Source organism: Piliocolobus tephrosceles, chromosome 12, assembly GCF_002776525.5.
Source record: "Piliocolobus tephrosceles isolate RC106 chromosome 12, ASM277652v3, whole genome shotgun sequence".
Lineage (NCBI taxonomy): Eukaryota > Metazoa > Chordata > Mammalia > Primates > Cercopithecidae > Piliocolobus > Piliocolobus tephrosceles.
In genome coordinates this window covers 14,773,411-14,789,713 of record NC_045445.1, presented here as the reverse complement: position 1 = coordinate 14,789,713, position 16,303 = coordinate 14,773,411, and the positions used below count along the sequence as shown (strand labels likewise).

At 35.4% G+C, this 16,303-nt stretch overlaps 1 protein-coding gene across 7 annotated transcripts in view; it reads right to left on the bottom strand.

Annotated features, from left to right (window-relative positions):
- Positions 1-16,303, bottom strand: part of MCF2 (MCF.2 cell line derived transforming sequence) — a 118,611-nt gene that overhangs the window by 32,016 nt on the left and 70,292 nt on the right. For 6 of the 7 annotated variants that reach the window (XM_023202555.1, XM_023202554.2, XM_023202556.1 and 3 more), the window contains 8 exons: positions 14,711-14,830; positions 13,771-13,887; positions 12,075-12,224; positions 9,033-9,166; positions 8,604-8,718; positions 3,535-3,654; positions 1,503-1,694; positions 275-466 (listed from right to left, as the gene is read on the bottom strand). In XM_023202555.1, coding sequence (XP_023058323.1) covers positions 275-466; positions 1,503-1,694; positions 3,535-3,654; positions 8,604-8,718; positions 9,033-9,166; positions 12,075-12,224; positions 13,771-13,887; positions 14,711-14,830 — 1,140 coding nt within the window. The remainder of the gene's footprint in view (positions 1-274; positions 467-1,502; positions 1,695-3,534; positions 3,655-8,603; positions 8,719-9,032; positions 9,167-12,074; positions 12,225-13,770; positions 13,888-14,710; positions 14,831-16,303) is intronic. The other variant, XM_023202560.1, reaches the window with a different exon arrangement.

Here is a 16,303-nt window from a genome sequence, read left to right as displayed (position 1 = left end):
AACAAAATATGTGTGAGAACACCTAGCACATAAAAAGAGTTTTAAAATAATGGATTTGGAGCTCAAAAAGGAAATTATTATTCCTCATTATATAGCAAACATATGCCTTTGAATTATTTGATGCTTGACAGTGGCACTACTATCACCCCTAAGAAGACAATGTAAGTGCAATTTGACATAAAGTTAGCTGTGAGGTAGTAAAACTCCTCCTACCCACAGTACTGCAATTATAACTTTCTTTAAATGTTTATTTGAAAATTTAAAAAGCCTCTACCTTAAGCTCAGGAGATAATATTACATCAAATTCATACTGCAGTGTTTCAGGTTCATAATTTATAAAGGGTAGAGCCATTTCAAGAAAATTTTCAATGTCTTGGAGGGCTTTCTGAGCATCTTCTTTAGACTGAAACTTATCTATTTCCTGATTAGCTAGAAGACATTCCCCTTCATCACAGCATTGACGAGCCTGGTAAGAAAATCAAGAAGAAAAAAAACGTGAATTAATAAAGATAAAACATATTTGTCCATTAAGTGAGTGGTTCTCAGCCTCTGGCTTCTGTGAGTCAGAATTGCTTTCAGAGCTGTAAAAAAAAAAAAAGATATCTGAGTTCTGCCCCTAGAAATTCTGATTCAGTAGCTCTGGGCCATAAGTTGGGCATTTATACTTTTACAGAGCTCCACAGATATTGCTGATACACAGCCAAGGTTGGGAAACACTGCATTTATTTCACAACAACTAATTTATTCTGCAGCAGAAGTCTGACCATTTTCTCAATACTAACACTTTAGTTGCATGTTATTTTCCCAAAATCAATAACTGAAATATGAAATTCTTAGGAAAATATAAAGTGTAATACAAATGCTTAATGACAGCTAAGGACAAGAATAAAGTTTCCTTCCCAAAGAATGAGATGTAAAGATTAAAATGTTTATGTTCAGATATAATGCCTGGAAGTGGAACCCTATTTTATATTCCACTGCCAACACCAGATCCATATGGTGACCTGTCAATTCATTGCCTAATTGTGAAAAGGGTCAAACCCACAAGCCATGGAGGAATATTTTCCAGTCACTGTTTAATATTTTATTTCTGTACTATGAAATGTGAAAGGAGCTTCATGCTTCAGCAAAATGCCCCTCAGGCTTTTAAAAATGTTCCAAGTACAAACCATCACCAGTGGAGACTTCAGAGATGTACCCAAAACACAAAGGAAGCCATTACTCCACAATCTCAATATTTAGAACAAAGGGCAAAATTTGAACTATATTGGATCTTCCATGAATAGTTCATTGGTAGATGGATGAAAAAATCATGATCAAACTCAGTCCTTCAGATTTCTTACAAATTTAATTCCAAAGCTATACCAGTCCCTGACCATACAACCTCTGAGAAGATAAAAGGTATTCCATGTGGCAGAAGGGCAAGGTGTTTCAGGCTAGCAGGACCTGAAAAAAAAAAAGTGTGTTACTTTTCAGAAATGGATCATTTCCCATTACACTACCTGCTGTAGGAGTTTATGCATTTTGAAGGTCCTGCTGAGTTGTATCCGTTTTGCTTTTATCTCATTAACCAAAATATCAGAAAGGTAACGTAGCTCATTGCACCTCTGGCAGATTAAATCAAGTGCATAATGGTGATTTGCTGCAAGCTTGTGTCCATGTAATATCACAAATTGGGCCTTTGATAACAGCTCCTGATTGTAACAAAGAAACAAAATAATGAATACATAATCTCTGAGCAAGAAGGATACATTGCCACAAATACAATTTGATGTCTACTCCTTCAGGCTGAAAAAAAAAAACAAAAACAAAAACAAAAACAAAAACAAAACAAAACAAAAAAAACCTTACAGTTATAATAATTAGCTGTAACAGTGATGTCATTAGAAGCTCATGCATTTCTGGTTATAGAAACTGAAAATTTCACATCATACCCAGAACACAGATGAGATTTTTTTCTCCTAATACGTGTGGATTTAGAATAGAACCACCTATATTAAATGAGGTATACACACCAGTCAAATGTATTTCATATCATCTCAGCCTTAGAAATCTCATCAGCGTTGTCATGTACCTGGACTACTTCACACACCTGAAGTCACAGGGTTTCTAGGTCAAAAAAATGACCTTTAGTGACGTTGCCTCCACTCTGTCAACTACTCACTCCCCACAGTGGAGAGACTCGAACATAGTAGGAGTTCAAGAAATGTTTGTCAAAATAAAATAAATAAAACTGAAACCCAGGATGAGGAAGTGACTGGCCTCTCTACCTAGTGAGAAAACCAGGTTTAAAATGGAGAGCTGTTGTCTAATGGGTATACAGTTTCAATATTATAAGATGAAAAAGTTCTGGAGCTGTTGCACAGCAATGCGAATTTACTTATCACTACTGAACTGAACACTTAAAAATGATTAAGATGGCAAATTTCATGTTATGTGTTTTTACCACAATTAGACATGAAAAATTATTACCTGGAAAAAAATGAAGTCCCTGTTAGTTTCCAAACCAGTTTGCCTCCTCTTTCTACTATACCATAGGGATATGTAAATTGTCCCATGATCACAGAGATCTACAAGCATAATTCCAGAACTAGTTATCATAACTGTTGCTTCTTCAATACTTGTTTTCACATACTCATGGTTCACCCATAAATCTGTTTGTATGCTGAGAACTCATCTTAAAAAGCATGGCCTTGCTCTCACATGAAAAGCATGGCCTTGCTGTCACATAAAAGCTAGAGTTTTTTAAGTATCAAAGCCATTAGTCCAAACTTTAAGACTAGCAGTAATAATGAAAACTGCCTCCTGTGAGTACTTAGTATACAACCTAGTGTTGTGCCAGGTGCTTTATATACATTTAAATGAATATTCACAATTGCTCTGCAAAGTAGGTCATTTTATCCCCAGTTTATTCGTGAAGACACTGAAGATTAGAAATGAATTTACTCAAGGTCACAGATGGTAAGAATGAGTAGAAATGTCTATGTGAGTCTCCATTTAGTTAAACTGCATATATCCTAAAGTGGGCATTTAAGGAATCATGTTCCTGTATGTTTCCATCATTTCCAAGCACCATATATCATTCTTGATACACATTTTTCTAGCTTATCCAAAATAATTTATGCCCTTATTCCTATTGGTGGGCTTGAAACAGTTCACGCCATTGTCTCAGCGACCTCCTTTTACAACTACACGATACATCTGTAGTGTCACCTCTGGCCTGCATTGAACAAAGCAGAATATAGCCCAATATAATTGTGCCTAATATACAGAATGTTGTTATGATGGGAGGAGGGTGAGGGATAAAAGACTACAAATAGGGTGCAGTGTATACTGCTTGGGTGATGAGTGCACTAAAATCTCACAAATCACCACTAAAGAACTTACTCATGTAACCAAATACCACCTATACTCCAGTAACCTATGGAAAAATAAAAATAAAGAAATTAATAATGAGAGTCTATACTACCTACTCCCACCAAAAAATAACTATTATACTGTATAATATAGCAAACACCTAAAACACAATCTTACCTGAGAATTTTCATCTAAGTTTTCCAATTTTTTTATTTTTTGTTTTACTTGAGCTATAGTCCCTGTTACATCAGCCAGTTCTGCTTGTTGGTTTAACAGAAATTCAACTTCAGTCACAAGCTAAAAATAGGAAACAAAGAGGTTTTAAAAACATAAAAATTGTTCTTATGATCAAGTTTTATACAAAATGCTTTTAAATGAAAATATTGACATGGAGAAACTGCACATACAAAAAAAATTTTGTTATTTTATTCACAGAAATAGCTATAATCTGTTAAAATTTAACCTCATAGATATCAACGTGTACTCATAATGTACAAAAGATCACCATGTACATGTGTAGGTTTGTGTATGAGGACATGTATTTGCATAAATGTATACATGTGAGGTATGTATAAGTATATATATAGAGCCAACATCTAAAACAAAATCTTACCTGAGAATTTTCATCTAAGTTTTTTTTTCATCATTCCCCAGCTCTCTGGTGAATTACCCTAAAAGCAAAAGCCCTCCAGAAGCAATAAGCACATCTCCCACCCAGATCTTGGTCTTTAATATCATTTCCCAGAAAAAGAAACCAGGGCTCCTCAAGGAAATAACTGATTCCAGGGTTGAGGCAGAATAGGTACAAGATGAACTTGGAATATATTTTTATGCCAGAAAGTAAGAAAGTGATTTATTTAAATGTGGGAGCACAATAGTCAAGAACATTAATAAATTATAAACCATCAAAAAACTAGGAATCAGAAAAGAAGCCAAATCATCTTTCTTTGCTGATGATATGATTCTATACCTAGAAAACACTAAAGACTACCAAAAGGCTCCTAGAATTGATAAACAACTTCAGGGAAGTTTTACGATACAAAATCAATGTACAAAAATCAGTAGTATTTCTATACACCAACAATATTCAAGCTGAAAGCCAAACAAGAATGCAATTTCATTTACAATGACCTACAAAAAGAATAAAATACCTAGTAATACATGTAGCCCAAGGAAGAGAAAAATCTCTATAAGGAGACCTACAAAACACTGCTGAAAGAAATCACAGATGACACAAACAAATGGAAAAAACATTCTATGCTCATAGATTTGAAGAATCACTCTCATTCAAATGGCCATACTGTCCAAAACAATCTGCCAATTCAATGCTATTCCTATCAAACTACCAACATACTTTTTCACAGAATTAGAAGAACTATTCTAAAATTCATATGGAACCACAAAAGAGCTCAAATAGCCAGAGCAATCCTAAGCAAAAAGAACAAAGCCAGAAATAACGTATTACCCGACATCAAACTATACCAAAACAACATAGTCCTGGTACAAAAACAGACACTTAGACCAATGGAACAGAATAGAGAACCCAGAAATAAAGCCACACACCTACAACCATCTTATCTTTTACAAAATCAACCAAAATAATCAAGGGGAAAGGACTCCCTATTCAACAAATGGTGCTGAGATAGCTGGTTAATCATATAAAGAAGAGTAAACTGGACCCCTACCTTTCACCATATATAACAATTAACTAAGGATGGATTAAAGATCTAAATATAAGACCTCAGTCTACAAGAATCTTGGGAGAAAGGTTAGGAAACACCATTCTAGACATTGGCCTTGGGAAAGAATTTATGACTAAAATCTCAAAAGCAATTTCAACAAATACAAAAATTGATACGTGGAACCTAACTAAACTAAAGAGCTTCTGCATAACAAAAGAAGCTATCAACAGAGTAAACAGACAACCTACAGAAGGGGAGCAAATATTCCCGAACTATGCATCTGACAAAAATCTAACATCCAGAATCTCTAAGGAACTTAAACAATTCAACAAGCAAAAAACTAATAACTCCATTAAAAAGTAAGCAGAGGACATGAACAGATACTTCTCAAAAGGAGACACACAAATTGCCAACAAACATGAGAAAATGCTCAATATCACTAACCATCAGAAAAATGCAAATCAAATGAGATACCATCTCACATCAGTCAGAATGGCTATTATTAAAGAGACAAAAAGGAACAGACACTGGTGAGGCTGTGGAGAGAAGGGAACACTGATACACTGTTGGTGGGAAAGTAAATTAGTTCAGTCACTGTGGAAGGCATCCTGAATATTTAAGAACTTAAGACAGAACTACCATTTGACCCAGCAATCCCATTACTGAGTATATACCCAATGGAAAATAAATCATTCTATCAAAAAGACAATACAATTGTATGTTCATTGCAGCACTATTCACAATAGCAAAGACTTGGAATCAACCCAGGTGCCCATCAATGATGGACTGGATAAAGAAAATATGGTACAAATACATCATGGAATACTATGCAGCCATAAAAAAAACATGTCTTTTGCAGCAACATGATGCAGTTGGAGGCCATTATCCTAAGCAAACTAACACAGAAACTGAAAACCAAACACAGCATGTTATCACTTATAAGTGGAAGTTAAGCATTGGTTACACATAGATATAAAGATAGGAACAATAAATGCTGGAGACTACTAAAAGGGGGAAAAGGAGGAAGGCAAGGGCTTAAAAACTAACTATTGGATACTATGCTCACTACCTGAGTAATGGCATCATTCACATCTCAAATCTCAGCATTACACAGTATACCCATGTAACAAACGTACATGTGTATGCCTTAAATCTAAAATAAAAGTTGAAAGTTTTAAAAATGAATAAGTAAAAATCTTTGAATCAAATAAACGGAGAGAAGGGAAGGCTCTTGCTTTACTAGAATGCCTAGTGTGGACTGATAAATGTGGACTGGACATGGGGGTTGAAAATAATCATTATTTTGCAACCATCATAGCAAAGATTTGTCCAGGCAAGCATCATCAGTTGATGCTAAATTTATGGGGAAATTTTGATGACAAGCAGGATATTTGCATAACCTTAAATTTTCTCCCCACACTTTTCCTACTAGTTAGAAGGGGAGTAAAAGTAGCTTTACAGTGGAGAAATTCAACAACACCCTGAATAGGTAATGAGAATCCACATCAACAATAAGAGGGAGGTAGGCATCATTCACTTACAGATATGATTCCTTAAGAAGGACACTTCACTAATGTGGTATTCTAGTTGGTCATATATACTAAATAGAATCATGAGAAGATGTCCAACAAACTCCAAATGAAGGAAAATGTATTTAAAAAGGGACTATGGCTAGGCATGAGTCCTTATAGCTCATGCCTGGAATCTCAGCACTTTGGGAGGCTGAGGCGGGAGGATTGTTTGAGCCTAGGAGTTGCAGACCAGCCTGGGCAACACAATGAGATCCCATCCCCACAAAACTTAAAAAGTTAGCCTGGCATGGTGGTGCGTACCTGTAGTCTCAGCTACTTGGAAGACTGAGGGGGGAGGATGGCTTAAGCCTAGGAGTTTGAGGCTGCAGTAGCTATGATTGTGTCATGGTACTCCAGCCTGGGAGACAGAACTGTCTCAAAAAAAAAAGGACTATATTTTTCAAAATGTCAGAGTCATAAGAGACAAAAAAAGGCTGTGGAAAGATTCAAGATTCTAGGTTCAAGGACACTAAAGACACAAGACAATGCAAGACTGGACCCTATATAGGATCCGATTCTGAAGGAAAAATAAATGCTATGAAAGACTTGACTGAGTCAACTGACAAAACTGAAATACCAATGGTAGATAATATAAAAGTATTGCATTGTTAAATGTACTGAATCTGATGACTGTACTATGGTCATATAACAGAATATCCCTATTACTAGAAAAAATGGAAGTATTTAGGGGGAAAGGGCCATCATGTGTGCAACTTACACTCAAATGGGTCAGAAAATATATTATTTGTCAGATCAGAAAAAAATATTATCTGTATATGTATGAGGGAGGGAATACAAATAATAAAGCAAATGGAGTAAAATACTATCATTAAGTTACTCTGGGAATAAGGTATATGGGTATTTCTATTTTTCTTATATTTGCAATTTTTCTGTAAGTTTATGTTCCCATGTGTTTTTTTTTAAGTCGTGTTTCTAGACATACAGAACCTGTCGACATGTCACTATGAGATACAAAGACAGGAATTAATGACTTGGGGGACAGAACATAACCACAGGACAAGAATTTGGTATGGATGCAAATTAATATGTAAGTATAAGCATAATGGGTATGCTCAGGAAAAGTGCTATTTTCTGTGTATTCAGTTGGAGAGGAGGAAGAAACACAAATACCTAGAAGGACCAAGAGCAACTTCACCTATTCTTTCTTTAGGGAAGGTTTCATGGAGAACATTTCAATAGATGTTTGAATCAAAGGAGGGAAAATGCCAGTAGTAACTGAGCCCTGTGTCCAGAGTGCAGTGCTCCTCCCAAACCTAACTCTGATGAGTAAGTGAAATACAAAGCAAGTAAGCCATTCATGGGCAGAAAACAAGTTGGGCACATGCAAGAGAGAAGCAGTGAGTTTTCCTTGGATCCTCTGGTGAAGTATATACTATGAGAGAGACTGTGAGAAGATTGAACATGACCGAAAAAGGAAAAGAAACTAAATCTATGCATCTTGACAATATATGATGGATTTTCCAGGAGGGTCCAATTGGAATATATTTTTAATTATTTATTAAACTTATTTAATTTCATCTCTCAGGCTTTTCATAGGAATAAACTCCTGGATCAGAAATAAAAGCTTATTAGGTCATATTAAATATGGTCAGCATAGGTACATGGGATTTAAAAACCAAGAAGAAAGCTGGTATTATTCCTTTGGAAAGCCACCTCATAACCTTGAACACCCTTTAGATCTAAGATAAATTTGAAAAACAAACCTAAAAGTAGAGAGTAACTTTGTCCCTGTCATATATATTGGCAGTTTGATACTTTCTCAAAGGAAATGAGTAAGCTGAAAAAGTAGAAGTCTCAGAATTTTAGTAGAGATTTTCTTCAGTCTAAGCCAAGGTTCATTTACATTTGCCTCCTTTTTTTTTTTTCTTTGTAGGTATAAATGGGCATCTTGCAAGACAGGACTTCTCATGATTAAGGAGTAAAAACCTCTGGTGTAATGAAAAAAGGTGTACAAAGAAATGTTTTAACTGACCTGTTGAAAATCCTGCTCAAACTTCCACAGTTGCAGATACTGCTCCATTTTTAATTGATGTTTTTCCCAAAATCCATCAAAAGCTGTTTCCATATCATGTACTTGAGTCAGCAACCTTAACAAAGAAAACTCAAATAAATTCCTAAATGCAACTATCTGTTTTGTAAATACGTAGATAGGCGCAGTCTGGACATTAAGAATTATAGGCAAAGTCATAGCCCATGACACTTGGTTCTACCTGTAGAGACAACCAATGTCCACAGAATCTCTTCTACAAGCAAAATCATCCTGTAGGACAACCTAGAAATAAGTTCTCAGATTTCCAGAGATCCGGGAATATTTTAACACTTAACATATTGCAGCAAAAATGCATAATTGCCTTTCAAAAATATAAAATAAGTAACTTTAAACCAAAAAGAGAATACTCACTTATTAATAGTTTGCCAGTCACCACTTATTTGCTGATGACATTCTAGTCTTGAACTGACAGCTCCTTCAGTGTCAGGCACTTCCAGATTTGTTAGCAGAACTTTTCCTTCTTTGGTTACAGCTGTAATATCATTCTGTCCAAAGACACAAAAGGAATATCAGCTAATTAGTAATCTAACCTGAATGATGTGATGGGAAGGAAGCATACAACTATGGCCTGAAGACTAGAAACAGTTAATTCTAGAATGGCCTTTGCTTTCATAGCTCTCTGAAAATTCACAACATTTCAAAATCTCAGTGCCACAAAATCTAAAAGCTATGAAGATCCAAGAACCCCTTGCCTTAGAGATGGATGTTGCAATTAATGTTTTTATAAGATCCTCATGGGCAGAAGTACCATGTGCTCTATTTGTAGCCTCCTTCTCTAAGTGGTAGAAAGTTCCAATCCAGTCCATCCTATTCTGCTAATATTTTATTTATTCTTATTTACTTTTTTAGACATAGGGTCTTGCTATGTTGCCCAGGCTGGACCCAAACTCCTGGACTCAAGCAATTCTCCTGCCTCAGGTTTCCGTGTAGCTGGGACAACAGATATGTACCACTGCACCTGCCACTGTTCTGCTAACACTTTTAATGAGCTCAAATAAAGCAGTAGTAGAACAATAAAAACCACCACAGTAGAAAGCATACAATTGCAAATAATACTTAATGCATACTCAGATACAGTTAAATGTCAATCACTCCCTGCCTTAAGTCTTATTTCACTTCACATTTAGGTTTAATTAATTCATCAATAAGTATATGCCTCTATTCAGAAGGGCTTAACCTCAGTGGGTGGTGTAACAATATAGACCTTTCTCAGACATCCAAGAGTGATTTAAAATTTCTTTCAGGTGGTGCAAGAGTCCCTTGAAATTGTAAGCAAAAGTTTTGGTGTACATTTATTCTGAGAACAGATTCCATGACACCATCACCAATATGGGTAATAACATCAACATTAAAAGCCAATATTTATTAAGTACCAACTATGTACCGAACATTGTTATACATACATCACTTTCTTTGCCTCATTTCATCTTCACAACAATCCTACAAGGTATGATGCATCATCACCATCATTAACCTCATTGTAAAGATACAGAAACTGCAACTCAGAAGAGGTATGCAAATTGCCCAACAACATGCAGTTCATGAAGAACAGAGCTTCTTTCCTTGGACAGAGTTTTGTTTGTAGACTGTGATTCAAAAGGTCAGTTTCTTGCAAATCAAACCACAATGAGATACCATCTCACACCAGTCAAAATGGCTATTATTAAAAAGACAAAAAATAACAGATACGGCAAGGCTACAGAGAAAAGGGAACACTGGCACATACTTGTTGGAGATGTAAATTAGTTCAATCACTGTGGAAAGCAGTCTAGAGATTTCTCAAAGAGCTTAAAACAGAATACCATTGAACCCAGCATTCCCATTACTGGGTTTATACACAAAGGAAAACAAATTGTTCTACCAAAAGACACATGCCCTCATATGTCATTGCAGCACTATACACAACAGCAGAAACATGGAATCAACCTAGGTGCCCATCAATGGTGGACTGTATAAAGAAAATGTGGTACCTATACACCATGGAATACTATACAGTCATAAAAAAATAATGAGATCATGTCCTTTGCAGCAACATGGATGCAGCTGTAGGTCATTATTCTAAGCAAATTAATGCAGGAACAGGAAACCAAATACTGCATGTTCTCACAAATGGGAGCTAAACATTAGGTACACATGGACATAAAGATGGGAACAATAGACAGTGGGGACTACTAGAGGAAGGAGGGGGGGGAGGAGGGAGAGTGTTGAAAAACTACCTATCTGGTACTATGCTCACTACCTGGGCGACAGGATCATTCATACACCAAACCTCAGCATCCCACAATTTATCCATGTAACAAACCTGCACATGTACCCTCTGGATCTAAAATAAAAGTTGGAAAAAAATTCAGTTTATCTTTTTAATTTAAACACATATTTCTATATACAGCTTTAATCTTCTAATGCACACAGCATGTCTATTATCAGATGAAAGAGACGAGTTATATGAATGCCCAGTGCTTGTTCAGATTATTCTTAAACTTTCTGAAGAAAATAGATCCAAAACATACTTGCTGATTATCTGAATTGCACTTCAAAATCCTTTACAAAGCAGCACTCCACAAAGACCTGGGTAGGAGAGCACAACCAATTTGCAACCCCTGGTCTACTGTAGGAAACATCAAGACCTAGTATTCTGCAGAGAAGACAACTTAGAATCAATTGAGCAATGTTAGCCTTGGTCACAGTGCTAGCTCACAGCAGAGATGGGACAAGAAACTCGGCTTCCTGACTCCTCATCAAAAATAAAAAATACAGTCATACATCACTTAATGTTGGGGATATGTTCCGAGAAATGCATTGTTAGGTGATTTCATCATTTTGTGAACATCACAGACTGCGTTTACACAGACCTAGATGGATAGCCTAGTAGACACCTAGGCTACAGGGTATAGCCTATTGCTCCTAAGCTACAAACCTGTACAGCATGTTACTGTACTGTATACTGTAGACAGTTGTAGGCATACTGTAGGCAGTTGTAACACAATGGTATACATTTGTGTATCTAAACATAGAAAAGGTACAGTAAAAACATGGTATAATCTTATGGGACTACTGTCATATGCAGTTCATCACTGATCAAAACAACCTTACGCAGTGCATGACTGCACATAGTAAAACAAAACAAAAGACTATATTTCTTTTTCTGCAGCATTTATAAGATATTTTTAAATAACTTCTCAAATTAATACGCCATTTACGGAGGGGACACTTAGGTCTAACATATCCAGGGCAGTCTTTTATAAAGTATATTTTTATAGTTTTAAAATATATTATATAAATGTCTTTTATCTCCCTTTATGCAACAGCCAGTGTAAAATGGAGATAATAAACACCTCTCTAGAAAAAGAAAGACCATGGAAATCTTTTGTTTGTCAACTCTATCAGACATACCTTCAATAGATGATACCTTTCTGCACGAATTGCCAGAATTTCTTCTATTGAGGGAATATCATCTGGTAGTTCTGTCTCAGCCAGTTCAGTTCCAAAGGACTGTAACATCTGAGCCATTTCTTTCACTGTGAGGGCAAAATTTTCTATAGCCTGCAAAGAGCCGGTGATTATTTTAATTATATGGTAACTCTGTGAGCATATAAAAAACTAGATCGGTCATTGTATTTGTTTTTATTGGGGGTATAACAGCAAATACATATACCATGAACTCTCCTCTGCTAGAGAAATATGGCATTGCTCTTGGCAATCAACTGTAACTCTTCATCTAAGACTCTAAGAAACTGAAGGAAGTTTAAGAGTCTTCCTGAATATATTTTTTCCAAATTTCTTGACTTATTTCTTAGACACTGATGAAAACTATTTCTTAAAGATGCTATGTATTGAGTAATTTGTTTTATTTTCTTGAAAATTACAGTGATTTCCTTATTCTATAAACTCTCCAATTGGTAAAATTGCCTTATAATAACTTTACTTCTGAAGAGAGATGAGAGCAGTAAAGTCACTTTATATTTGTTTATTATCATTTGTGAATAAGCATTAGCATTCCAAACAAGGTGACAATTGAAGGAAATGGGGGAAAAAACTAGTCACAACAACCCATTTCAAGCACTATAGAATATTTGGAATGGCGATCCCAAAGCCTTTGTTGCCATAAAATGGTAAGTAAGGTTTTGTTGTTTATTTTGTTTCTAAAATCAGTTACTCTGAGAAAGAAGGGCAAAATGTAGAGATCATATGACCATCTGTTAACCATGCATCTCAAAATATTTGCTTGTTTATTTATAGCATTACAGGTTATTAAGGGCTAGGCACTGCTAATTTTGGCAATACATCTGAATGTGAATGAATGAATTGTTGAATGAATGCATTGTTAAATGAATTAATGAATGAAATGTTGAGTAAAAAACAAGTATGAGGAAAATGGAATCCTAATTTAATGGGACATCATTAATTTCTTCAGCAGGGTTCCCCTGTCTCTGGGATTAGAAGTCAAGATACTTATATACCACAGACATACTTGGGAGGTGCAGGGCGCTTGCCTATTTGTAAATTTCTAAAACAGAAGTACACTCTTTGCTACAAATCTAAAATGCCTCAGAAGCATCACTAGGACAATGAGATTAATAATACTACTTGTATTTATTGACAATTTGCCATATGCTAGGCACTGTGTAAAACATTTTACTTTTGCTATCTCATTTAGTCTTTTTAAGATCCCTATGAGGTAAGGTATTATTAGTCCCATTTTACAGTTAGGAAAACTAAGACTCAGAGAGGTTATGTATATTGCCCAAGGTCATATAACTAAAAATCAGCAGGGTCAGGATTTGAATCCAAACCCTTCGTTTCTTCAAGTTACTACATAGCCACAGGAGGGAATGGGGAGAGTATGATCTCCTTATTCCCTAGGATTCTCCTTCCATTGCCATCCTCAGTGACTGCTCATCATTTCTAGATATTTCCTATGGAAGAAAATCAAGATGTTGAATTTATATGTATGTGAAAAGTGAGGACCCCAGAAATCTGTTTTTTTTTTGTTTTTTTTTTTTTTTCAAATAGGAAAGAATTCTAGAACTAGATTTAAAGGCTAACATGAAGAACTATAGGCTCTACAGTAAGGGCAAAGACAACATACATTTCTGAAGATGATCCATTCACTGTGGCAGTACTGCAAGGTGCCGCCTAACTCAGGGGTTAATTGCTTGTCATCAATGTATGTCAGCAAATCACTAACTGAGCTCAGCATAACAACCTATATAAATAAGCAAGAAAGATACTGTTAACTGCCCTTCATGCCATCCCTCCATTAAACTGTAAAATGAACTTTAGCATACATTTAGCAGGAAGCTACCTCTGATAAATGGTTTTAACAGTTCTCTCCTGTACATGCCCCCATACATGTATGCACTATCTTCTTCAGATAATAACAATTTTTATTTACAAAACATTTTCTGTAAAGCAAAATCAATCTCTACAGAAACCAAAATGCCTAATTTTCCTCCATCTACAAGTTTGCACTATTAATGATCCAGCTTCTAAAAGAATGCTATGCTCACAACAAAGAAAATGACTTTATGTAGTAACTTATAATTTATCAGGAGGGGTTGACCTTTTCAAAAGTATCAAAATTTATGAGCACCCTATTCCTAACCTTAAAAACATACAAAAATATTTTTAAAAAGTCATGGCACCCTGGACTAGCTCAGGATGTAAGTTCACGGGAGTTCAAATACATAAAACATACACTCAATTTTACTAAAAAATAAAATTTCCTGCTGATATACACATACACACACATACGTATACACACATGCACACATACATATATACACACGTATAACATATATGACATATATTTTTTGCAAAAGTAATTGCTTTGTTATAAATTGATGAATCGATTTCTTTTTTAAATGGTAGAAGTGAAAGACTTTTGGGCATTTCAAATGTATACTTTTAAAAGAGAAATTTTAATTTTTTCTTTTAAATGCTACATGGGCACATGTAAAATATAAACATCATGGTGCAAGTCTTCATGAGAATTAGAGGAACAAAACATTTCAATAATATACTCTTACTGGTAATTTAAGCATAAAATCCTCCTGACTAAACCGAAATCCAATGTCTGTGAACGTTCGTTGAAGAAAGCTGGTAGGACGTAAAACCAAAACCAAGTGCAAGTTCCCAGGGAAGGAAGCCTGTAGGAAGAAAAAACAAAAGAAATTGAAAAAAAAAAAAAATTGTCGACACACACTCAACTGAGCACATATCAGAAAATATGTAATTGAAAGAAACAAACTTTAAATTCATAAAAGCCAGTAAAAGGCCAACACTTTACAAAATGATATGATAAAATCTAAAAACATGCAAATAGAAAGAAAAATAATGTCAAAATAATGTTGCTTCAGGTCAGATCCTGGCAACACTTCTGGTAAGGAATTTTCTCACATTATAGAAGTAGACCCCATGTTATGAAGAAATAGACTCTAAACCTTTATTTTAGAGTTAGTTATTTCAACTCAAATTGCACTTATTTCTTATAAGAACAAATAAAATTAGGTGGCAGTTTCCTAGGATAACCCTAAAAGCCAAAGGATTTTTGTCTGTGTATTTACACTAAACAATGAAAGAAAACTTTATTATGGGATTATATTTTTATTTTAATCTAATCAATATTCACTGAACATCTTCTATGTGTCTACTTCATGTATTTAAATGAATGATTATCAAGCTCTGTTAGGCATTGAATGTTCACAAATTAAGAAAATACAATCTCTACCCAACAGTTCAACTGCAGAGTCCATTAATAATCAGCAACTCTTTAACATGATAAGTTGATAAGTAATCAAAGGAATTAGAATAATATACAAGGGGAAATGATAGTACAGACCCCAAGACATAGGAAGGTCAAAAAGATCCCGAAGCATAATGAGGAATTAACTAGATCAGAATGTCATTCTAGTTCACCAATGTTTCCCCAGCTTCTAGAACTTACTGGCACACAGTATGCAGTCAGAAATAATTGCTACACTAAAGAATTCAAAAGACAAAGAAGGAGGACACATTGCAAAATAAGTGGAGAATGGAGTAACATAGCCCAATTTTAATAATAAATTACCGTGTACTAAATGCTTACTCTGTGCAAAGCATTTTGCCAATATTATCATACACTCTTTTCATAATAATTCTATGAAGGAGTTAGGTTACTCACTTTTACAAATAAAGAAAGTGAGACTCAGAGAGTTTAAGTGTACCTTGCCCCAGCTGGCAAAGCCTTGATTTGCCCCTAAGTCTGTGCTCTTAATCACTAAACTACTCCATCTCCTGAAAAGGCCCTAGTCAAGAGAGCTAGATGAAATGATGCTGGGGGACAATGGGAGATGGTGTTGGGAAAATGGGCCAGAACCACATCAGAAAGGATGATGGGTTTTTTTCCTGGAAGTAAGGGGAGTCTCTAAGAGGTTTTGAGCATCAGAACAACATGGTCAAATTTACATTTTAGAAGGATCACTTTGGCTTTGGGAAGAACTGGATTTGAACAAGAGTAGAAGCAGACAGATGAGCTAGGAGGCTGGTACAGTAATCCAAGCCAGGAATGATGACTTTCTGAACTAAAGTAATGATACCAGGAATAAGGGTAGAATTTAGGAGGTGCAATCAGCAAGACATAA